Source organism: Ictalurus punctatus, chromosome 12, assembly GCF_001660625.3.
Source record: "Ictalurus punctatus breed USDA103 chromosome 12, Coco_2.0, whole genome shotgun sequence".
NCBI lineage: Eukaryota > Metazoa > Chordata > Actinopteri > Siluriformes > Ictaluridae > Ictalurus > Ictalurus punctatus.
The window spans coordinates 23,984,880-24,011,673 of record NC_030427.2 but is presented as its reverse complement, the minus strand read 5'-3'; the positions used below and the strand labels follow the sequence as shown (position 1 = coordinate 24,011,673).

The 26,794-nt window shown below is 39.8% G+C and overlaps 1 protein-coding gene across 3 annotated transcripts; it reads right to left on the bottom strand.

The window, feature by feature from the left end:
* On the bottom strand, positions 1-26,761 carry smap2 (small ArfGAP2). Of its 3 annotated transcripts, XM_017482288.3 has the most exons (12): positions 26,628-26,761; positions 26,158-26,335; positions 11,169-11,302; positions 10,346-10,431; positions 10,167-10,245; positions 10,018-10,077; positions 9,864-9,939; positions 9,665-9,780; positions 4,576-4,759; positions 3,915-4,213; positions 3,281-3,350; positions 1-3,187 (listed from the first exon to the last, which is right to left on the bottom strand). In XM_017482288.3, exons 2-12 carry the CDS (start codon positions 26,258-26,260, stop codon positions 3,093-3,095), a joined length of 1,302 nt encoding a protein of 433 aa, XP_017337777.1. In that variant the 5' UTR covers positions 26,261-26,335; positions 26,628-26,761; the 3' UTR covers positions 1-3,092. The 3 variants fall into 3 exon arrangements, with proteins under 3 accessions (XP_017337777.1, XP_017337779.1, XP_017337778.1); XM_017482290.3 differs by lacking the exon at positions 3,281-3,350; XM_017482289.3 differs by lacking the exon at positions 26,628-26,761 and having other exon boundaries at positions 26,158-26,613.
* Positions 26,762-26,794: the final 33 nt, after the last annotated feature.

Below are 26,794 nucleotides of genomic sequence, written 5' to 3'. Positions count from 1 at the left end.
TGAGGATAAAATACATTTCTTTATTACGTTATTATTTAATTCAGCCTTCGTAATATACACGTTTGGAAAACCCTAAAACATATCAAAAGGAAGCAGGCATGATTAAGCGTTACACATTCAGTTACCCACAAAATGTACGCGTTTATAACGCTGAACCTTGACGATTAAACTTTAAGAATTGCAGCAGTGTCTTTGCTTCGCTCTGCTACTGAGAATTCACAGAGAAGGAAATATGATCTGTAATGCCTCGGTCCTTTCCTAACGAACATTAGCACCAGTACACCAAAGAGGAAAAGGGCATACCTCAGACTGATTCCCTCTAACTGAACATGAACTGCCCTCGAACCTTTAATACAAGTACATCAAAACGGTACAAACCAGTTTCCGCCACAAACAAAACATTATTTTAAGTTATCTAAAGTAAAGAAGAAAAGCGATGTGTTATGTTGTGTGTTGTTGATATTCAACCTACTCGATACAACCGTGTGGATACAACAGTAATCCCGCCGATAGTGTTCGATTTCTATTCCATTGACTTGTTGATGCAACAGCGTACACCATCTTTTGTTGCTAATCCAGTATTGCTTTATGGTTTTTACACAGAAAAAGGTACATTTTCTCTCAGACAAGCTCAGCACAATCTCTTTTTTGAACAGTTTCAGTATTCAGTGGCCGATGAACATGCCAAGCCATTCAGAAATACAATGTTGTCGTTTGCTTATGGAATCATTTTAATGACCAATCTGTAAGTTCTTCTCCTAGAAACTTGAACAGTGATGGTCGAACAGTGTTGGATTATTCAGCCAGACATGCATGCTTCTTTAACAAAGTGCCTTAAGGGAAAACTCCACCCCGAAATACGTGTTTCTATTGAAATATTTGTGATGTGTTTAGAGATTCTGGTGCTAATCTGAGAGGTCAGTGGTTGGATTTTATATTATTCAATTTCGCATTAATGTGGAAATCCAACACAGAATTAGTGGAGGCAGCAAAAGCTGGATTCAAAGCCCCAAAATGCAACTCGGCTATACAACGTGGCCGCTTTACGAGTTAGAGCAGAGACTCGGCTTCTCTAGTTAGAGGTCACTGCTGATTGAGCAGAGTGTACAGGTGAAGTGATCGAGCTAGACGGTTTGAAGAACTAAAAGTGCTGCCGCACTGCTCTCTTTTTTACGTAGATATCGCTATTAGTGGGTCGTTAAATGGTATTGTGGGTAACATATGCAACCTGTAACCAAAGTGAAAATAGACCAGATCAACTCAGAATTTCAGTATAAAAATCAAACTTGGAAGCCAGTCAAGATCCCATGATTACACGGAAATTGTTCTGGGTGGATTTTTCCCTTTATAACTTCCTGATGATTATAAGGAAGTAAAATATTCAAGATATTTGGGGGGGGGGTTATAGCATGGAATGTGTATAGATACAAGGTTTCACATTTAGTGGTAGAAATAAATCCGCTTAACGAAGCATTCAACATTACACAGCGTCATTCTCAAAGAAGAGTGAAAGACAACATGAAAGCAAGAGATGTACTCACAATAATATCCGAAAGATTTTTTTTTTTTTTGCTATGTGTAGCACAGTGGAAGCTAAATATTGCCAAATCTTATTTAAAAAAATAAAATAAAATCCCTTATCACATTCATGTTCCTGTGAAATCTATTAACATGCAATTGCAAGATGGACGTCTGTCTACACGTGATCGCGTCTCACACAGTACATGATCAGAGAAGCTGTACCGTAAAAGACCCACGTGTTGCGCGTTAACGAGCCTTACAGTTAACATCTCTGCATCAGAGGCGTGCGTTCCTCGCCAAAGTAAGGCCGTGTAAATATAGCCCGGATCTCAGTGACCTAAAACAACCACGTGAACAAAACGATGGCCATCTGAAGCACGGGACGTGAGTGAGAAACATTCATTTGGTCTCTGTACAGACTGAAGCCGAGAGGTACGATTTAAACGATTCAAACCCTGCTGTTTAGTCACATTAAATCTGACCCTCAGAAGTTGGAGAGCACCCTATATACAGTGTTTATACAATCAAATGTGGCATTGAGAGCTTGAGGTGAGCACATATACATACATCAGATATACATTTATAGATCACAGGACTAATCAATAGCTTGTCACCAGAAAACTGTTCTTGCAAGCATTATACATTTTTTTTTTTCCCCGAAATGAATAATTCTGCATTCTTTGGCTATGATTTCTCTCAGTTTGAGATGAGAATCCATCTCTTAGATTTCCCTCCTGAGTGGGAAGAAGGAGAGTAGCTGGACTACCGCTCCATCACAGTACCCTAGATTACACGAAGAGAAAAGGTACATAGAGTACAACAATCCAGCTGTCTAATACAGGCTTCAACATCGACAGCAGCCGGGAAAAAGGAAAAAAAAAAAATAACAAAAAAAAAATAAAATAATTATTGACAGGAACACCAGGACCAAAACAGCAGCATCACATTACTTGAGGTGTATGCTGGACAAATACGTCTTGATGCATTATATAGTCTCTCAGTGTCTTTTTTTTTATGTGTGAAGCTTAGCAATCAGTGCATGCAGGTTTATTAAGCGTGTACCACGAAGTGTAACAGTGCAAAGACAACGGTGAAATAAAAGAAAACGCAAGAACAGCTTGAAATCCCAGAACCTACATGCAAACAAAAAGTCGCAGCTACTGCACGTCTGAGGGAGTGAAGGACGCTAGGTGGGGTTTAGGGTGGAGCTCAGGAGAGCTGCTGTGTTTGGGGTGTAGCTGCTAAGAGAAGAGAAGAGAGAGAGAGAGATGCTGGACTCTTGGATCACATCATGTCTGGGAAAAAAAGAAAAAGAAAGAAAGAAAGAAAAGAAAAAAAAAAAAAAAAAAAAAAAAAAAAAAAATATCGCAGGAGGTAGAAACTCTTCCTCTTGAGGTTGATCCTCTAAACTAACATTTCCTCTTTGCCATTGAAGGAATGTTAGATAAAGAGTATGTAAAAGCCTCCCTTTATTCCATTACAGTTTATTGCGATGCTCCCGAAAAACCTACACTTTTTTTTTTTTAAACCCGGCATGCTTTCACTTCCATACGTGAGAGCCGAGCATTTGATTAGTGCTGGGAGCTGAGGCTCCGCCCATGGGCTGTCCGTATCCCATCATGCGGTTCTGGCCGTGAACGTTCATACCCGCCATGTGGTGAGTCATCTGAAACACAAATGCACCGCAAGTGTAATTTTAACGACCTTCTTCTACTTGCACTTGCTCCTTATTCCTTGTGGACGAAATCATCATGTATACCGCAGTGCTTGTTGAAGTCTTGATTCCGATTGGTCAGATGGTGTTGATTCATTTTGTACAGTAGATCTGGCTGTAATTCAACTCACTGTTTTATATTAATGTACAAGTCATTCTAATACGTTGTCGTTTCTATACGAACAACTCATTCACAGAGACTCAGACATAATCTAAGTCTACTAACAAATAATAATAATAATCGATTAAAAAAAATTATTGAAGACCATCTTGCAGTCCACAATATTAAAAGTAGCTATAAATGATTAAACATTTAAAATCATAATTGTAATAAAGTAGCTGTGATATAAAAGGAATAAAAACAGGCCTACTTCAGGACATGCTGTTATTGGAAAATAATCATTTTAGGGGTGGTCAGGGTGGTAACCGCCCTGGCATTGATTATTTTCCTATAAACAGCACACCATATCCTGTTTTAATCATCACATGATATCAATACCATGATAAAATACATTACAATCAACTTTTCTAAGATACTGACAACACATTTGTTGCATTATTTTAAAAAATGATTTTACACTGCCTTACAAAACGGCGTGAAGTTAATAAATGTTGTGCTGCTTATGCAAGGCACTGCGTATATCCATTATATAAACTGATCTTGGCAAATATCTCTCACCTGGGTGATGTTCCACTGCAGCTGCTGCGTCTGCTGCATTGTGTACGCCTGCTGTGGCAGTGCCCCAACACCTCCCATCATGCCCCCCTGCACTCCCATCATGCCCCCCTGCACTCCCACCGTATACGGAGATGGAGCGGCCAGTCCTGTTGGTGCCATGACACCTGGCTGCCCCAGCATGTTCACCTGAGGGGCCATCATGGTTCCCATCATTCCTTGCTGTGTGGCCAGAGCCTGGTAGTGCCCATAGGCAGGTGCAGGGGCATAACCCATTTGAGCTGCCCCCATGTACATGCCAGCTGCAGACAACACACAACATTCATTGCAATAATACATCCGGGGTTCGGTGTAAAAATCTCTACATGCATCATTTCTTTTTAGCATATATCAACAAATTCTTCTTTGGTTTCTGTTTGTTCTTTGGTTTAAAAAAATAAAAAGGCTGGAGGAGCTGCATAGTTTTCCACACATAGGTTATACTTGGGTATTGTATCAAAGTATATTGATGAGAAAAGATTATATTTAAGTTATAAAAGCACAACATGCAGTGGCACTACAAAGTGATTAGTGGAAGACTAGCAAAATGTTTTCAAGATTAAAATTGTGTGCGTTTTGACTGTAGAAGTAGTCATTCTGACTGTAATTGTGAATCAATTCACACCATTAGCAGTCATGTTGGTCTGAGGTGTTACGCTGCTGTACAGTGACAGGATGGAGTCTTTGGATAGCTTTTTGCTGCTTTCTTCGTTTTTGGAGGGCGGGTCCAGGAAGAGGCTCAGGTTCTCCGGTACGGATGCTGCAGCCCGGCCTTTAGGCATAGAGCTGGACACAGAACTGGAGCCAGGCTACAATGGGACAAAAAGATGGATCATGCCAATGAAACTATGCTATACTATCATCTTCTACACACATTCTGTGTTTTTGCTCTTCCATGTAGTACGAGTTACTGTGACAGTCCCAGTAATATGCAGACTTGCTTTATTTCTTATAACACCGCTGTAAGTTAACAGCGGCCGATAATTACGTCTTTAGTCTCAAGTACTTGGTCATATCCCAAACTGCATACTACACATTAATTGGTATATCTAAACAGAAATAAAACAGTTAGTATGGAAGTATGCCGTTTGGGGCACACACACACCCTTAAATCCTCCTTGAACGTGTATGGACTTGACACCATCACATTAATCTACACAGTGGAGAATCGCAATGCACACATTACAAAATGGATTTGCGTGAATTGCTTGCAATAGTATTTTCCCACTAAAATGTTACATACAGCAGCTTTAACGATCTTTCACAGAAAACATACATAATATTAAACATGTGAATCAATGAGAGCAGTTAAATACACATCTTAGTGGGCACAAGGGATTTTTTCCTCCACTCTGCTCACAATTTTAATGTTTCATGGTCAAATTAACATTTGCATAAACTTGCCCATAATTAACACTGCTACATTACAATCATAATGCATTTTGAATATATTTAATATCCATCATGGGTATAATAAGCATGCCATGAATAACAGTTCTCTCTGGGCTCAACATTTATTTAAAGCTAATGATATCTTTGTAAACAAGCATGAAATTGTTAATCAGGTGAAATTTGTTCTCTTATATAACTTTTTGTGTCAATAAAACTTAGTTGAGCAGAACCATTATTATGCTCCTTGGATAATCAACAAAACGTCCTTAGACGTTAGAAATAGGGATGCATCAATACCATTTTTCTCAAACCAAGTACAGAGTACATGTTTTCTAGTACTTGATGCTCATACAGAAAATGAACCTACTTGTTTTTTTTGTTTTTTTTAAATCAAAGATCACAGAACTTTTAGTTGAATTTACAAATATATTTTTCTCATATGAATTCATAGGGGTGCCAATAGTTGTTGCACACCTATATTTAACTTTTTTTTTTTTTTTTTTAATAAACCTGTGTTGTGTTTGCAATTGTTTGATATCCATGAGAGCAGAGAATTGTTTTGTAACAAAAGTTCAAAATGTTAAAAAATAAAGACAATTTTTCACAACCTCCTTTGCACATATTTACCAGGGGTGCCAATATTAGTGGAGGGCACTGTACATTTATCCAGTGGTTAGCATGCTTGCCTCGCACCTACGGGGTTGGGGGTTTAAATCCCACCTCCGCCCTGTGTGTGCAGAGCTTGCATGTTCTCCCTGTGCTTTAGGGGTACCCCGGTTTCCTCCCCGAGTCCAAATACATACGCAGTAGGCTGACTGGCATTTCCAAATTATCCATAGTGTGTGAAGCAGTGTGTGAATGTATGTGCAGTTGTGCCCTGTCGTGGGTTGGAACCCCGTCCAGGGTGTCCCCCGAGTTCCCTGGGATAGGCTCCAGGCTCCCTGCGACCCTGTGTAGGGTAAGTGTTACGGAAAATGGAAGGATGGAATTATTTATATTTCCCTTGTTTAACTTAGCACCTTGTTATTATTTCATACTATGTTAATTTCCTCAACAGGGGTTTTAGAGTGAACTCTTAGGGGCTGTTTACACGATAACATTTTCAACTAAAAACGTATGTTTTTTTGGCTGTTCGTTCACACGACGACAGCGTTTTGGGACCTGAAAACGCAAACTTTTGAAAACGGGTTTCAAAGTGCAAGTTTTTGAAAACGATGCCATTATCGTCTGCGTGTAAACGTCCAAACACGAGAATCTGTGAAAACGATGACATCATGCGCACGCGTATTACGTGTTTAGTCTACAGGCATGCGCCTGATGCGCATTTATAGACGCTTCTCCAGCAAAGTGTTTATTTACTGCATCACTGCTCCGACCAGTGGAGATGCATGTTACATGCGTCACATTATTAACCCACATCTACGCCGACGAAGGGTATTCAAAACGTATCTTTGGAATAGTATGTTTTACAGTATATCTGTATCCTTTTATTGCTAATAAAATATAGAAAGCAGACTGACTGCCAGTGGCTCACTATTTGCTTTGTATTTGCCGATGTTGTTCCATTTTGGTACAGTGGACAATTAGTAGTACTTAAAATTGATTACTCAATTTTTTTCAGCATTTAAAAATGAACCAGCGTTGTGAACAGCATTCTGACCTGAAGCATAAGAAAAGCTAAAAGACGGGATTGAAGACAGAAAAATCCATTTCCACAATGGAGAAATAAAATGAATAAATAAATAAAAATTAATAACATTTATGGCACATTTCATATACATCACATTATATTACATTAGGGACATCTTAGCATTTATTAACAAAGAAAAATAAGCCAAACCTATGCTTGACTAGTGTGCGTTTTCACAATTCCTTATGACAATGAATAATTTTCCAAGTCTAACTATCGAGAATGTAACCGAATACAGAACTTTTGTTCGTATTCCACGTAGACCGTTGAAATCGTTAGAGAAATGTAAACGTTTTGTGCTTTTTATCCAGCAAAACCACAGCTCCCCCGTTTACTTATATTTGCCCGGATCAATATGGCGACACGTTCACGTGAATGCTTATGTGCGCAGGGGAGTAGTGTTTCTTTCCAAAGTGACTACTGGAGTGGCATGCATAATACAGCGTTTTTAGTTGTTTTTCGCGGATCCGTGTGAACGGGGATCATTTCGACGACGTTGTCTGTATACAAAACCGTTCAAAAACGCAAAGGAAAAACTTTTCCGTTTTTACTACATCGTTGTCATGGAAACGTACCGTTAGTCCCTGACCTAGTGAACCAGTATGAGGATGTATTTCTTGATGGAGACTTCAAAGTAGAGGACTGCATTGGGATCGGACTTCCGCAGGTCCCAACGCAAATCTCGCGGGAGCGGGCAGTTTCACCTTTGCTGGGGGTGGGAGTGGGCGGTCAAAAAAAAATATAGCGTGGGTCCCGGGATTTGCCGTGTAACAGGAATGGAGTCAACAAATAAAGTTGAGAAGAAAATTAAAGAGGCGATTTACTTCGCAAAAACAAAGCGAGGCAAGTCCGACATTTAGAAACAATTTTCAGTTGTTACTGAAACAAATGTAAAAGAATTTAACTTTAGCTTGTAAGTTGCTATACAATGTGCAAAAGTATTTGTTTACAATGGGCACAAATCTAGCACCTCTGGGTTGAGGTGACATACCCGCTCCGTTCTCCAGGGTGCAGCCTATGTTTCATCGCCAAAGCCTGTTGATGCTGAAATAGCCGAATATCTCAGCACCTGACTCTCGGACAACCCAGATCCAGACAGTGTGCTTGAATGGTGGAAGTTCAAGAGAGAGCGCTTTCTTGCGCTGTCAAAACTTGCACGTTTCATTTAGAGTATCCCTGCATCTAGTGTGCAGTTCGAGAGGACATTTAGTGTGTGTGTGAGCGGATGTTGGAAGAGATACGCACAAGCCTGGAACCGCAGTCGATCAGTAACTTTCTCTTCCTCCACAGCAATCTGGAGTAGGTTAGGCCAAGTCATTCATAATTTCATTCATTCATTAAATAGCCTACGTTTAATGTTTTATAGTATTATTTATTTTATTCTTGCTATATGTTAATTAGCTACATAAACACCCGATATCTCAGATTTTTATTTCCTATTTATTTTTTTTTATTTTATTTGTTTAATATTTAATTTATAAGCAATTCAATGAAATATTGTGCCTTGTTGGATTACCAGAGTTTAACTATTATTGTTAGGTGTGTGTGTGTGTGTGTGTGTGTGTGTGTGTGTGTGTTGATACGCATACGTTTAAATATGTTTTTAGGCTCCGCCAGTTGATGTTTTAAAAGTTGATAAGAGTTTTATAAGGCTAATAAAAAATTGGCCCAATGTTTTAGTCCTGTGTGGTGCTTTACTTGTGCTTTTTACTTATGGTCAGTTTAATTAAACGCAATGTTTTATGTCTGTTATTCTGAACGTTTAGCATAGCTCTAACGTTTGTGTAAATTTTTCACAATATCTACAAGCTGTGACAGAATGTTTACGAGTGTAAATACAAACATTGTGGGTGGGAGTGGAACACACACGTTGCGGGAACGGGCGGTAATGGTCAGAAATTCAGTGGCAGTGGGCGGCAGCGGCATTAAGAAAACAGTCCCGCGCAGGGCTCTACTTCAAAGCACTTCTGTAAGTCGCTCTGGATAATGGCATCTGCCAAATGTCGTAAACGTAAAAGGTACAGTGGCCACGAAACGTGCAAACATGCTCCTTCTTTATAAAGTTAGCTAGCTGATTTTAAATGATGTGCGTTAACTAGCTACATTAGTGACCTTGGCTCGGATAGCGTTCCAATGAGGGTTTTTATTTCACTTTGGGGAAAAAAACACTTCTGTACAGTTGTAAGTAAAGTACACTGTAGTTTTCATTGCGTTGGAATACCTCTTTGTCAGTGCCTGATAATGGCTCACTGTCGAAGAACATCATACTGGGTAAGAGCTGTTATTTTCACTCACCTTGCATTGTATGTAAACATTTTATTCCCCTCATATAACCAGCGTTTGCCTCAGCGCTGGCTTTTGCTGTTTAATGATAGCAATGAGCGTTTGAATACCGCTAACGATCGTCATCAATAGTAAAATAAGTCCAGTTGTACACAAGACTTATGTCACATGGTATCTCCTGGTATTGGGGCATTTCTTACGAGTATGAGTAAATGAGCATGGTGCTGCGATCGACGCATCCCTAGTTAGAACATAAATCGTTTTGAGCTAGTTCTACATTTCAAAATGACCTGCATGACTGAAAATCTCTTAATAGTCAAAACATTTTAGAGTAAAGCAGAAGTCTTACTGTGCTTCTGGCTGAATGTGAGGTGGCTGTAGGCAGGGAACTGAACAGATCCAGTGCAACACTTTGCTCAGGACTGGCACTGCCGTTGGCTACAGGAGCAGACGCAACAGGAGTGTCTGTAAAATATACAAATGTTGATGTATTACTAATGCTACTTTTCTTTTGGTATTATATATTAATTAAGAATGTAGAAGGTTACCTAGTCCTAAAAGATCATTTACTGACTGAGACTGCTTCTTTGGACTACTCTTGTAGTGCTGAGGCTCCTCCTTCTTCTGTAACGCATAAGCATACTTATTTTCCTCTCTGAAATGAAACGTGATGCACTGCTAATATCAACAAACATGACTAACCAGCTTCATCTTCTCAAAAACAACAGGTGGCTCTTTTGTTACTGTCTCACTCTTCTCTTTCTGGAAGTGACAAAAGACAGGTTTGAATAATTAATACGACTACAAGCTAGAAACGTGGTTTCTACTATGAATGATGAATCCAGGCGTACTCGGAATGTCTGGATGTCAATACACTTGTCCATATATTTCTTTTTTTCATACTTGTCCCGGATGAACATCTCAGCTGATCTAAACAAGTGTGTTAAAGAAAACCGGTACAGTAAAACACCAAAGTGTGCATCAATGTATAACAAATGAGTCCTGCTAATGGATTATTGGAAAAGGATACTGGTCTGTCTCAGGACGCTGGAAGCACTCGGGTAAAAAGGCCTCGTAGAGGCGCCGTGCCTTGGCGTTCCCCATCTCCTGCATACACTAAATAGAGACAAAATCATTCACATGTGCTGCAAACAGATATCACCAAGCTAACCTTAAAACTAGTATAATAGTCCTGCGATTTGTAAAATATAACTTCACACAAATTAAGACTGTTTATGCCTTAAAGCGCACCTATTATGGTTTTGAAACGTGCCTAATTTTGCTTTAAAAAGGTAGATTTACATGCATCCAAGGTCAAGAAACACTTCAAAGTGCTCATTATTTAAACTGCAGCATTATCTTTTCCCCCCAGTGTCATAAACGACTCGTTAAATAGTCCGTTCTAAAGGATTCATTCTAAATTCCTCCTTTCAGAGAGCATACTCTGCTCCGATGGTCAGATGTCCCAGTGTGTTGTGATTGGTCTACCGCTGTCAGCGTGTGCCAAAAAGAAAACGCCCACTACCATAACGAGTTCCAGCTCAGTCTGTTCACAAGTAGCCGATGAAGACCAGAGGCTGGCTTTTTGTTACAAATCTACGTAGGTTTATACAGGAAGTAAAGTCTGGAATCACTAACGACTCGTTTCAGCTGTTCAAAATCGGTTCCTTCTTTTTGGAGTCAATAACGTTTGTCGTGCGCTTTCATTTTTTAAACTTTGCAGACGTTTTTACATTCAGAAAAAACACCTCCATAACACATTACATGAAAGGTAATATTTGGAAAAAAACATAATAATAGGTGCACTTTGATATAGCCATGGAGTGTGTGACAAAGTGTCACAGCATACAGACCAGAATTTGCTCCTGTGTCCATTGGTCCAGGTTAACAGATTTGACCCGGGATATGTGAACGCCGAGATTCCGGTGGATTCCTGCACAGCGGATACAGATGAAGATTCCTAAATTCCAGGACGCCCATCTGGGACCTGATAAAGGGGTTTTGGAGAGGGAGTGGACGAGAAAGAAACAGAGATAATCAGATAAATACTCAGTGGTTCCCACTCATATGTCACACTTTGGTGCTACGCCCAGATACATTGATGAGAGCCAAAATATATTTTATCCTATTAATAAAAATAATGATTTATTCATGTGTTCTGAGAAAATCAATTGTTCTTGTCATATGAACCTAGCTCAAGGTCAGAAAGAAGGGCAGAGTGACTGTAGCAAAATAATGAGAGAAAGAAGATGGAGCTGGTAAAACATTCTCATTTCCTATTAATGCTTAAACATAAATAATTTGATAAGTTTAGGTGCTAACCATTAACTTCTAATCTGATTATCTCTGGCACACATTAACTTGTGCAAGTCTATTTTCCCCCCCTCGATAGTACACGCTTATTGTGCTCCTAATTTAACTACTCATAATAAACCACGTTAATGTAGTCACACAATATGGTAAATGGTCTGCACTTATATAGCGCTTTACACTGTGTCTCATTCACCCATTGACACACACACACACACACACACACACACACACACACACACACACACACGGTAGCAGAGCTGCCATGCAAGGCGCTAGCTTGCCATCGGGAGCAACTTGGGGTTCAGTGTCCTGCCCAAGGACACTTCGGTATGTGGGGTCACTTGGGCCAGGAATCGAACCACCAACCCTACGATTAGTGGACAACCCGCTCTACCACCTGAGTCATAGCCACCCAAATATATACCCAATACATCTGAAGTGGCAGAATGTGATCTGTAAATAAACTTTATTCAAGTCAATAAGAATTGCCAATGATATGTAGTGGCATCTTGAATCTCCTTTAGTCGATATTTGTAAATGAGACCTTAACTTGAATGTCCAGTTGAGAAGAACCTCAGGTTTGCTTTCCCCTCTTTATCACGAGCTAAAAATCTATTAAAAAAAAAAAAAAAAAAAAAAAAAAAACGCGACTGATGAATAATCCATTTTGCTTATCTCAAAAAGGGTTACTCATGCATGAAAAAAATGCTTGTTGTGCAGAGACTTTTTTTTTTTTTTTTTTTAAACCATCACAGCTTCTGTGAAAATACTATCAGATGGCATGCTTATTTATTTATGATGTATTTATTTGAAGCGGTCATATTTATCCACCCATGGAGGTAAGTACAAAGAGTTATGACAGACAACAGCTCAAGCACACCATGCTTTCAGTGTATCAGCAGACACAGAATCAGAAATGAGGATGCACAGCAAGCGAGTGAGTGACTGATTCCATACAACATCGCAAAACTTCTCAGGCCCTCACAGTAAAGAGCCTGCAGGTTTATGATGAATATATCTGTCAGCCAAGAGCTTACAGGGAACTCCAGGTGGGAAGAATAATGATCAGCTTCTCCCCCTTCACCCCACCTCCTAAACAAATTATATAACTGTCCTTTTCTAAGCCATAAAAAAAAGGTTTCAAAGAGAAAGCTGGAGATTATCAACCAAGCTCCTCAAAAAAATAACAGAGAAGCCATTAGATGGCAGCACCGTGTTACTGATTATTCAGGTGAATGGAGCATACTGCACCAGAGCGCTCTGCAACATGATGGGTGATGATGTCATCAAGTCACAAATGAGGGTTGTGACAACATTTCTCTTTGTCAGTCTCTGGGTTTCAGCAAGCATGTTGGGAACATAACCTGAACACCACGCCATCGTTGTGCTTCAGGTGTTTCACAAAGTCGGGCAGCAGAAGGTTCTGAAAAGTTGGCTTGGTAACTAAGAGGATGTGATTAATTTGCATCGTTTGCTATCCAGAGCTCTGAATTTAGCATCCGTAAATAAAAACGGCATAAATGTAAGAAATCTCTCATAGCTACTGTGTATTATTGGTCCCCAGAGTCCGATAATGACTCGCTCCAGGTTTTGTGAAAGCATTCAGCAAAATATCTTTGACAGTAGACAAGGACGTGATCCTGTCGGTGTTGGCTTCATTGTCATGAAAGATCTCGGATTACACTGCTAATGGGAAAAGATAAACACTCATAGAATGCGCATGTCAAACCAAGGACACGGACTGCTGGAAACGTCTGCCATTACAGGCTGTTGTGGAACTTTGTTCTGGATTTGTGGTCTGGGATAGGCTTGGTGTTGTCCAATAACGCATTCTAGCAACCGTTGATTGACAATAGTGTTGCCAATGGGAACGCAGTACAGTAGCGTTTACAGTAGCCCATTTTATTTGGTAGAAGTGATGGTGTCGTTTTACACTGCTGTGAATAAAATAACATTTAAAAAAAAAAAAAAAAACCCCAACCTCTGAGAAACCACTTCATGTATGACTGACTTAGAGCAAACCACTGCGTGTCGGGAATATATCCATCAAAATGTTATCGAGTTACATAAATATTCTGCTGAAATAGTACTTATTTATGTGTTTATTATTTAAACTGTGGGTTTAAAATAACCATGCAAAATACCTGTTGGCCAAGTGCTAGCTGTAGCATTGTTGTCACTATGGTTACCACGCAACCGATACAAGCGATTTCTCAGCTACTCTATAAAAGGCTGTTCTGAGTGGGTATTTTGAATTTTAATATGTGGAGTGGAGAGAGACAGGCGGAGCGGAGAAAGCGAGAGAGACCAGTCATCTGCTGTGTGAACAAGCCTTAGAACTGCGACCACTTTTTCTGGCTTTGATGTCGTCCAACTTAATAGCCATCGAGACAGATGGAATCCATCAACGATTCCCGGTACAATCGTCGATCAGCTCAAGCCTCGTCCGAAGTAATCAGATTATAAGGCATTAACAAAGAAAATGGCAGGAAGTTAGTGGCACGTGAGCCCGAGTCAGTATGATCGTGTGTCTTTGAGAAGGATTACTTCGACAAATAAATAAATAAATAAATAAATAAATAGATGAGTGACTGTACATGTGCGCCTCAGATTTACTCCCACGTGGAGTCCGGCAGATTTTAGTCTGACTCACGTATTGGCAGAAGCGTAACTTGGCATTGTGTTATACTGAATACAGAAACAGGAAGCGACACGTTATCCTAATTGTCGACAAATTGATAGTAATCCATCAGCACACAGATTTATTCTTTTCCCAATCATTAACGCAACATTGGCTTTTACGTAATTTCCCAGAAGGCTGCAATTAGCAAAAACATTGCTGTGATCATCCGAAACAATCTGTTGTTGATGTAACTGACTGACCCTCCATGAACGCTACCTATCTGACCGGACCCATGATCGATGATTTGTAATGTTGATCGAGAACACATACGATTCGCCGACTTGTCCAGACATAATGATGGCCAGTCTTAAAGCGATAGTTCACCCGGAAATGAAAATTCGCTCAGTCAGTCACTCACCCTTACGTCGTTCCAAGCCCATAAGACTTTCGTTCATCTTCAGAACACGAATGAAGACATTTTAATGAAATCTGTTTGTCAATGAGAAAACTTTCCACTTGTTTGCAAACAACCGTCATGTATATGGCGCACATGCACTATAGAGAGAGCATCCGTCTCAGATGTGCTGCACAGTCATCCACAGCTGAAGAAAATCAGACAAAATGTAGGGTTGGCAAATCCTACGCCAATACATCCTGGACCAAAGCATTCGTCTCTGCGGTGTCTCTCTGTTCACAAACTGAACAACTTCTGCTTATATACTGTGAGTTTTGGCCATGCCACCCACTATTAGTTTACATCAACCTCTAACATCTTGTTTATTTATTGGTTGTTTTTTTTTAATGCCATGCTAGCATCAGTGGCTATTTTCATAGCAAGATAAAGTAGGGCATTCCAGTAATTCTTACAGCATTACAACAATAAAATATTACTATAGCAGCTATACGAGGTCCTTCACTTTAATATTCAATAAGAACTCCAGGATTTTTCCTGGTGAGACATTTTGGAAGACTACTAAATACATATTTTTCTACGAGTACAAGCGTTGTCTAGTAAGAGCAGGACAGTCCATTAAGAGATGTTGTGTACGTGTATGGTATACGTGCAGCTTGTGTATATGGTCTGATCATGTCTGGATTCAAACGTAAATTAAAGAATTGTCTTTCGTTTATAACTGGGTTGATTTTGTGTAGTTGGTTATGCACGCACTGGCCCCGTTCCATTTGCCACTTTTTTGAGACGAGTTTATTATTGGTTGAAGATCTGATGATCTGTAATTCTCAATCTGAGGACTTCCTCAGCACCGATGTCTGCTTGTTCATTGCCAGACAGCCCCTGGTATGGCCTGGTATCCAGCGAAAAAAGGATGTTGAAATTTTGTCTCTGTAAAGAATGCACTTTAGCTAGGACGCTGCCAATTATGGGATGGTCGGTCTTTAAGGATTCGAGTGCTTGGAGGGAAGATTTTGCAAACTTGTAATGCTGAGATGCATGACACCGTGATAATATGTTGTGTCCACTTATTACTGAAAACAAGTTACAGTCATAAAATATTATCGAACAATTTGTTGAGAAGATGGAATAGACAGTGATGAAACATCCACTGTGCTGTGTGCCATTGTTTTCCTTGAACATCATATAAAATAGGCTTTTTTTCCCCTTTTTTTTTATAAAACCAACCAAAGCTCACTTATTAGGTATAGCAAGCTGCTTCAGGTGCTTCTGTAACAGAGGCCAACATTAAGAAATATGAAGATTCTCTGAGAATTGGGAACACTTCCTTTTTAATTTTTTGTCCTAACAGTGATCGTCTCTCATATTAAGGTTATAAAGTTGCAGCAGTTCATGTTTCATGGTCTGAGTGGTGATCGATGCATGAAATAGGAGTTTTACAGAGAGCGGATTTGTCTAATTCAACACAAAAATCGAACAAGAAGACGAAAGAGGAGAACGACATGGTGGAGAGGTAAAAGAAGGGTAAAAAAGAAAATACACCACACAACATGGACTTTAGTCATTTAGTCTTCGCCTGCTGTGATTTGTAGAGAGAATGTGTACTGAACAAACAATGACTGACACAGATACACTCCCACACCAACACACAGAATAGTGTTTACAGTCGTTTTACCAAGTGACTCACTCACACAAGTGCACAAAATATACACACACGTGATCCACGAGTCCAGACTCCTAACTGCAGAAACAAGCACACTCGATCTCTCTCACTCGATCTCCCTCACTCGATCTCTTCCTCTCACATACACGTGATCTCTCTCGCTCTCTCTCTCTCACACACACACACGATATCACACACCTTTACGTAAATGGTATTAAGCCACATCCCATCAGGCTCAGCATTAACAGACAGACAGACAGACAGACAGACAGACAGACAGACAGACAATCTCACACACACACACACACACGATCTCTCTCTCTCTCTCTCTCACTCACACACGATATCACACACCTTTACGTAAATGGTATTAAGCCACATCCCATCAGGCTCAGCATTAACAGACAGACAGACAGACAATCACACACACACACGATCTCTCTCTCTCTCTCTCACACACACACACACGTAAGTCTGAAAATCCAAGTTCTGCACTTCAGAGAGCACGGAGTCATGTACTAAAGACCCATTTTTCTCTAACGACGTTCAACGAACTTTGTATTTTGGCCACCACTTTGCTTTGTTTTCTCACTGCCAAACGGTTGCTTCAATTTAGACATACTCAAAGGCCAGAAGATCAGACTATCGTGCATCTCCAGCACATAAGACTTTATTCAGCATGAAAAGCGTAAATAAATTAAGCATGCATCTAAATAATGTATTCATACACTGCCTATTTACAATCAAGCTAAGCACAGTAGAGCTAAACAATGACTGCAACTCCAGGATCCCAATAATACAACAGTAACATCAGGATCTACTGTATAGAGGAATTTCAAATCTAAAGTTCAGTATCAATGTGTTCTTATTTTACATCATTTATCAAAGCCTAGTAAATGCAACCTGTTGATACTATTAACATTTTTATTATTTAAAAACAAGGGCAAATCTGCTTTATTTAAAAATATATATATATATATATATTTTTTTTAAATCACCACCATATAATCAAATCAGACGGTAACACTTCTATTTTCCGAACATGGTGTTAATTATTTAAGTTAATCAGTCCCTACAGGATTTCACCGAGTTGTTTTGTGATTGCTGCAGCCAAAAATGCTTGATGGCTTTTTACCAGAATGTTTTTGTTTTCTGTGGAAAACTACTTGGAACTGGCAAAATTGCAATTGCACAAAATTGTGCCGTCTTTCACAGATGTTTGTTGATAAATGAGACCTTTTATCAGTACTCATGTTCGACGCATGTGAATCGAAGAGGGCTTTGTCTGAATGTGCTTTATGATGACATCACGTGACGCATCTTGGCCCAAATCCTCCGAATATTGTGGAGTTTGCTTGATTGTGCGTGCATGTCCTGGAGAGACTGCTCAGTACTTTGGGCCTGTAACAAGCTAACAACTTACAGCTAATAGGATGTAACCTTGCTTGAAATTTAGAGAAAATATATAGCAGAGTTTCATAACTGGCCTTAAGACTCTATTGTGAGTCTCTGCTCACTGTAGCCTTCCAGTGTGTACTTGGAATCCAGCTTCAGGTAGGCAAAGTTTGATGCCTTTTCAGTACTACTGAAAGTGTCTTTTTATTATTAATATATACACTAATACAATGCTGTATTCATCCCATAGATTAATAAATACCAGTGTGCAAACTTTGGACTTTAGTCCAAATGCTATGTCAATATCTACATATGGAAAGTTACACATATTCAGAGTTGGGTTACACACCTGCTTAAATCAATTTTCTAAGCTCTCCATTCAAATTATGCAAATCTTCGGCATGCAGCTCAGCACCTCTGCGGTTGCCAGATTTTTCTTAAGTAGACGCATCAAAGACGGTGTTTTATCAAACAAATGTTTCACACTTTTATACAAAAGTTAGCTCCAGTAGAGTCAGCAACATTGTTAGTGGACATGGCAACCGATACAGTTTTCATGAAAAGAACTTCTAATATGAAAGCTTGTCAGATGAAGATGAAAAGGAAGAAGGGATGCCATTTTCACCAGATGCACCTTTAACAGGAATGTACCAACCATTGTGAGCCAGCTAGCCAATAGGCTATACAATGGGTGTGGCTTCATCAGGTGCCGATTCCTACAACAGAACAAATTTAAACAAAGTCCGTCACAAAGTGTCCAAAATGTGAGGTTCTTGATATTAATTTCTTACGTACTAAACTGTTGTATAAAAATTATATCAGTTATACTGAATATTGGCATGGCTCTGGTTACAGGCGAATTGCAGCTGTTCCGATATTCAGTATAACTGATATAATTTTTATACAACAGTTTAGTACGTAAGAAATTAATTAGTGCAGTTATACTGAATATTGGCATGGCTCTGGTTACAGGCGAATTGCAGCTGTTCCGATATTCAGTATAACTGCACTCTTGCTAATGTGATATTGTACAAAGGCGTACATTGTAGGCTTATTTGGCATTTCCAAGTTGTCAGTAGTGTGTGAATGGGTGTGCGAGTGTGAGGGCGATTGTGTCCTGCGATGGGTTGGCACCCCGTCCAGGGTATCTCCCACATCATGTCCCAAGTCCCCACGGATCGGCTTCAGGCTCCCCAAGAGCCTTTAAAAATGGTCAAGCAACACCTGTGTATTTGTGCATTTATACTGTATATAGTGGATGACAGACCACTGTCCACGCATCATTCTCATTACATCCTTGACTCGTCCACTCTTAATCCTGACAGTTCTCTTGCCACTATGGATTGAGGTCTCCATGACGACAGGAGAAAGCAAACGAGCTGTGGTGTTTTGAGCAGGAAATGTCAACTCCAAAACCACTTATTTGCGTGTGTTTTTTCATAAATCACAGTTTCACTTCCATTTTTCGATGACGCACACAGCCTCAAAGCTGAGGAGCCATGAAAGAGGAAGTGTATGCATCAGAAATGTAAACAACAAGAGTTCTTGGTATGCTGAAGCATTACAATCTCCCTTCACTAGAATGAAGAGGCTCTAACCCGTTCCAGCAGGACAATGCACGGTGCACCCCAATGCATGGTGTGTTAAGGTTGGAGTGGAATTACGCGAGTGTCCTGCACAGAGCCCTGAATACAACCCCATTGAACACTTTTGGGATGAACTGAAACACTGACTGCACCCCAAATCTCCTCCTCACCCAACATCAGTTCCTGGTCTCACTAAGGCTCTTGTGACTGAATAAACAAAATTCCCCAGTCACACGCCAAAATCTAGTGGAAATCCTTCCCAGAAGAGTGAAGGTTATAATAACAGCAGCAAATGGGGACTAAATCTTGAATGGGATGTTCAACAAGCATTAGGGGTGTGATGGTCAGGTGTCCGTGTGTACGGATTAATGGTTAGCACGTTCGCCTCATCTCCATTCCCGCCGCGTTCCTGTCTGGGCGGAGTTTGCATGTTCTCCACGTGCTGTGGGGGTTTCCTCTGGGTACTCCGGTTTCCTCCCACAGTCCAAAGACATGCATGGTAGGCTGACTGGCATATCCAAAGTGTCCGTAATGTATGAATGGGTGTGTGATCGTGCCCTTTGATGGATTGGCACCCCATCCAGGGTGCAGTAGTGTCTACAAAATTCTCACTTTCTCAATTTCTAGTACTATTTTACCCATCAATTCACCATCCTTAACCTTGAGAGAAACTCTTCCTACTTTCACCGGTATTAGATACGTGATGAGTGAACGAGGATTGTTCGGAGCTTGGGCTGTGGTGAGTTTTCTGTTCAGCGGGGAAGTGTAATTACTGTTATGACCCTTGGTCAATGATTTCTTTTTATGTTTCGAGTAGGCTAAAGGTAAGAGTGTGCTATTATACACATACACACACTGTGTGTTTCTGTCTTCTGCTTTGCCTCCTTAATAGCTTGACGAGCAGAGATACTATTGTCTACAGAACAACATGGGAGGTACTATGGGCCAGATTTATGCCATTTGTCAATCTGAATCAACAATTTTTCCCACATAGAAGCAATGCTCTCGTAACAAAGGCATATAATCTGTGTACAATAACTCCAAGCCTACTGTGTTTAGAGTCGTTTTCTCAGCGCTTAAGTTTAAGTAGTTAGATTTAGGCTAGGTTGGGTTTGGAATTTTTTTTTTTTTTTTTTACACTTCATAATAAATCACAGGGATTTTTCTAATAAAATCACTGGAGAATATTTCTCTCCAGTGGATAAATGAAGCAGATAGATACAACTAATTACCAGCATTTGTAGTTCTGCCCGTTGGGTCTGGTGGTTGGATTGACTACACTTCATTTCAGAAAATCGGTAAAAGACGTGAGGGAAAACAATAACTGCAAAATCAGAACAATCTGTTTCACCTTAGCAATTAGCAATGACACGAGAGAACGCCAACTCCAAGGCTAATTTCTTTCTTGTACATAGCTTATGCTGTTTTTCTTCTGTGTAAAAGTCTGGCCTACAGGAAAGAGCCGTTGAATGACATCTTACACCGCAGCACCTCGCATCTCACACACAAATTAACGTGACACGTCTTGCTAATGAGGTTAGGAGTGAGGAGAAGCTGTTGCGACATCACCAGAACAGAGGCGTGAGAAATAGTAAGACTACAAAGTGATTCGAGAAACAAAACTTAATCCAGATGCTGACTTTCATACTTAAGATACTTCCCATACTATCCCAGACTTTCGTTCTTCCCATATCTTCCATCGTACATATGTAGACATTCAATGTCAGAGGTCAGAAGTGCTACCTCCACTTACCTTTCTCAGGTGCATTTGTTTTCCCCCCTTATTTATGACAGAGTTGAAAATGTTTGTGCAGCCACACAATCAGCCAAAGCTTGTGCACATCTGGACTTGCATGTAACTACACACACACACTCTCTCCTCCTCCCACGGTCCCCCAAACTAGTAGTATTAATAGTTAACTCAGCTATAGAATGTCGCCTTAGTTCATTTATGTCTAGATATTTATGTCACGAGGAACATCACATTAGACTTGTAACAAGTGCAAGTGTCTAATCTAATTAAAACTTTCTATAGACGGTAGCATGAAAACAGGAGGCATGGATTTTGCAAATATTGTACATGAGATAAATCCGGCATTTCCTCGCACTCTTCTTGCCGCTGTTCCAAGACCTGCACAAATCTTTTTCAGGATTATTGCATTACCGAGTGCGGACATGCACCACTGCAAAGGAGTACAACAATCTGATAATATCCAGGTTTACACACTAAGATTAGTCAATTCATTCCAATTACATGGTTACATCCATCCACTCAGATAAACAAGTTATAAACAAACTATAGATATATTAAACCTCAACAAAGATTCAAGGAATTATATATATATTTTATTTTATTTTATTTTTTGGGGGGGGGCTAATTATTGTGGATGCGATAGCAATATTGCACTAGCAATAGCAGAGATAGCACAGCAAAATATGTAAATAAATAACGTTACAGTACAACAACTAACGAAATCGCTAACCTAGCTAACTTACATAGATATTCATGTACAGAATTGACAGTTATGTTAACCAGCGAAGCTAGCTGGTTGACGTTAGATAAATATACCTCGGCTGAACCAATGTTAGTATCGAACGTGGCTCGGTAGTTAAACAAAGTTAGGCTGTGTTCACATTGAAAAAGTCTTTAGTAAAAATAAAATGCTAGGATTATTATGTAAACAAGGTGCTGATTGCTTCAAAAAAAGGCTGAAACATCATTCAAAGGTGATACATATTTTAATATGTAAAATATATTTACATATTAAAATTTACATTATCCCCCGAGTAAGGATAATGGTCTAAAACAACATGAAAATAAAACTTAAAATAACTTCATGTCCTTCATATAAATTTCAAACCCTACAACCACCACCACCACCACCTCCTGGAGCCCAGACTGCACCTAAGCCTTCTGAAAACCCTGTAACAGCAGCTCTGGTCGTAGTTTTGGCTGTAACGTAAACGATTTTTATATTAATGCTCTCGTTTAAAAAAGAAAAAACTAAATCTCTTCATTTAACAAGGGGAAAAAAAAATATCATTGCTGATATGGTGAAGTTTTCTGTTGAGACATTTATTTAACGTTAAGGAAAGGAGTCTCCGATGTCGGTGCTTTGAAACGGCCAGCAAATTTCCCCGTCACGACAAAGGAGTTTGTGCTGTTTGTTTTTTATTGTAACAGGACAAGCAAGGGTTTATTTCACTTCGAGGCTGGTGATGGAACAACTGTTACTGGATGTTCCACAATGTAACTATAAATGGTTAAAAAGTACATGTAGTCCATTCATTATGTAAAAGATTTACTGGTTTTATATGAATTTATTATTATAATATAATATAAATGCCATATCTGCATATCCAATCATGTGTTGTTGCTTAATTCGTGTTCAAAACGGATTCCTACGTAATTTCATTTGCAAAAAATGACATTTAAGCAAGTGCAAGTACCTTAATCACGTTCATCTAGTATTCGTTATTATAAAAGGTCACAATAAACCGAATATAAGATTATTAAACCATTTCAAACCATTTGTACTCATTTCAAGCTGGAAATAGTCTTGTTCTATTGCCAAATAATTTTGCTCATTTTAAGCATTTATTTCTAAAAAAAGAAGCTAAATTATCTACATAAACTACAAGCTTGATACGAGTAATAATTTCCAGAAATAGTCCATGTTCAGCAGTTTAATATTTGGTTTACTGTAATCTTTTAAGAAATACTAGATAAATTGTACTATATTCGAGAGATTTTCGATTGCTAAGATGATTTTTTTTTTGGCATATACGAACGAGTCAAATCTTTTGAAACGCATATACGGACGCGTCTTGACACAAACGCAAATGCAGAGCGCATACACAGATTGAAACGGTCAACATTTTAAAGGCAAGTTCTTCTCTTTAACGGATTACTAATGCAGAGTCTTTAAATGACTCGGTTTAGATTTAGGTTATATATATATATATATATATATATATATATATATATATATATATATATATATATATATATATATATATATATATATATATATATATATATATATATATACACACACACACACACACACACACACGAAGGTTTGTATATTCCGAGTGATTAGGAGGATTTTGAACTAGTTTATGAAAGATGACTGAACCCTCGTGTATTAGAGCCAAATAATGCACTCTCCTCAGTTGCACAAGGAAAACTACATGGAACTAAATGCATTAGAGCTAAACCCGCAGCCGGCTGTGTAACTGTCCTCAGTGTAGCGTGTCTGAAGGATGGACACGGCAGGAACACTGTACACAAGTGCCCGTGTCTTCAGCAGCTACATTTCTACAGACAGCATTCTAGACCAGAGTTAGCACGGGGTACGGATCTGCCCGCAGGTCAACAGAGGACTTTACTCAGCTCGGCCTGAGCAGATTACATCAGACTGATGACGACGCTCCTGAGCGTGAGAGAAAAAAAACAGGGCTGTTGTAGAACAATGCTTCTCAACGATAAACAAACAGGATGCGGGCTTGTGATGGGGGAAACCACAATGAAGCAATTACAAAGAAAAAGAGACATCACATACACCAGCTGAATCTTAACACACATTGCGAACTAGCTAACTATGTCAAACTGCTAAGCGTTTACCAACAGTATTTTTCACCACCACCTTCACCCACACCAGTCTATCTTAAAGCGCACCTATTATGGTTTTGAAACGTGCCTAATTTTGCTTTAAAGCGCTCATACAATAGATTTACATGCATCCGAGGTCAAAAAACACTTTAACGTGCTCATCATTTAAACTGCAGCATTACCTTTGTATTCCCCCCAGTGTCACAAACGACTCGTTCAAATGTTCCGTTCTAAAGGATTCATTCTAAACTCCTACTTTCAGAGAGCATACTCTTCTCTGTCAGATGTCCCAGTCTGTTGTGATTGGACTGCCGCTGTCAGTGGATGAAGACCAGAGACCAGGGTTTTTGTTACAAACATGTTTGTACAGGAAGTAGACGGAGAGGATTTTAAAACGAAAATTTCAGGTTCAATTCCTGGCCCACGTGACTCCACATGCCCAAGTGTCCTTGGGCAAGACACTGAACCCCAAGTTTCTCCTGATGGCAAGTTAACACCTCGCATGGCAGCTCTGCTACCACTGGTGTGTGAATGTGTGTGTGAATGGGTGAATGAGACACAGTGTAAAGTGCTTTGGAAAAAAACAGCTATATAAGTGCAGACCATTAACGTGGATGTAACCTGAGGTAGCGTGACATCTCGGCATTGAAAAACCCAAAGCTGGTAAAACATGCCAGAAGTCACACAACCACCAACTTGCACAAATTCCACCGTCTTAGAAATGAATAAACTCAGAGCATTTCTTTCATCAAACGGGTGGTTGGAAGAGTCTGCAGAAAGACACACAGCCAAAAACACACCGTGCTGTGTCTGAATATCCCTACTACCCAGTAGGCGCTTATTATTATTTTATTTATATATTTCTGCACATTTGAGCTTGGAGAAACAATTTCATTCTGCTCTGAACAATGACGTTCACTTTGACTTTGAAAAGCAGTACACCAACGGAGTAGTATCTCTGAATCCTCAGTGTTCATAAAACAATAATCGAGAAATACCCGAACGACTTGCAGCATGGAACCAATATGGACACTGTGCTACCCCATAAGACAACAGGACTGGAGCTGTCCGAACCAAAAATGGCACAAGGCTCTTTTGTGCTATAAGTATTAAAACACTGTTACATGTGGTTAAACTTTCTGAAGGTTTAAACAAGAAAAAAAAAAGAAGAAGAAGAAAAAAAAACATTACAGTGCGGGTGCTCTAATCTGGCAGGATCTTTATGTTTTTACTGTTATGATGACATCATAGGTCACATGACAATGCCAACATGTGAGATGTAGCAGTATTCACACTGCACACACATACTTATCAGTACCAGCCTAAATCCTCCGGTATACTTATTTATTTTTTTTACAGTTGTACGCATACCATTTATACCATACCAAGTATACGCCAAGTGACACGACAACTTGCACTACTCCTCCTGTCCTACAAGAGTCAGTACAGCACAGTAAAGCAGGTCTGTTATGAAGGATGACAATGAAGAACAACGCTTAGGCGATCTCTCGGCACGATTAGCACCCATGCACAAATCCTTACACTCTTTAAGGCTAGAATGATACAAATGCAGGTACTTTCTAACCTGCACTCGTTTCTATCTCTTCCGTTTATTCTTCGACTACCTTGAGAATCAACGGCCCTGGCTCAATGCTGCCACCTACAGAACAACTAAATAGTGCAAAAGAATGAAATGCGAAAAATCGGCCGGCGCATAGAGTATGCTCGTACTCTGATGACAAAATTTACGTACACTGTTCCTAGCGTACGCGTAAAAAGCGAAGCATACTTTCTGCTTAAGACCAGCCCACAGGGGCGGGACATATGCCTTCTACAGAGCATTTCATTGGACGAACACAAGATAAGTATAGGATTAGTCGTCCAAAAAAAAACTTTTCTGGAAGGAAAATTGAAAAGATAACATCTCCAAAACTATCTGTCGTACAAGCTGTGTCCGTAACACTAATGGTCAGCTCTTAAAAACTCTGAAAACACCTTTAAAAAAATGATATCAAGGCTTTAGAGAAAAGCCCCAGCTGCTGTTCTTCCTTACTCCATCACTCCTTCGAGGTTTTTCACTCACCCCAAGTTCAACACAAAGGCCTACATGATGTCAAAACATGATTAGATGATCAATACACCAGACTTCAGATGTGTAACCTGTCCTGAAGGCTTCGGAACTGATTGGAGAGTGTGTTTAATGAAGGTTGAGAGTGTGAAGTGAAGGGGATTCACCTTTAGCTCGACAGTCAGCGCAGAACTTGTTTTCGTCCAGCGACAGCAGTGATGAGAGAACTGCCTGATAACGGTCAACATCTTTCACTGATTTCCCCGTCATCTCTGCGCCTTTACACGCCTCTTCTCCTCTTCACAACGCGTCCCACTCGGTGTCTCCTGATTCAGATATCCAAAGCTGAGAGGAATAACGTGTGGTTAAAGCTCAAACACCGCGATAAACCAGCGAAATTGACAGGTTTTACGAGCGATTTAGACGTGACCGGCTAAGCGCGTGAACGTTAGCCGTTGTGAACCGCCTAGCTTCTCAACTTCTCCTCAGTCAGTCTAAAAATACTTCCAAAATTCCGAACATGAACATCAATACGACTTTTTCCCCTCTCTCTCTCTCTCTCTCTCTCTCTCTCTCTCTTTTAATCGCTACAGTTATATTCAATAATCAATTTCCAAGAGCACCGACGACTACTCACTTCAGCGTTCTCTTCTTCTACCCGTATTCAGACAAATCCCGCCTTCTAAGATAAGCTTGGCTGTTAATATACACACCGGCGTCCTCCGCTGATTGACAGCTAACTAGCCAATCGTAGCGCAGGATACAAAATTGCTATCCAATCCTAACACAGGAGGAAGGATTTGT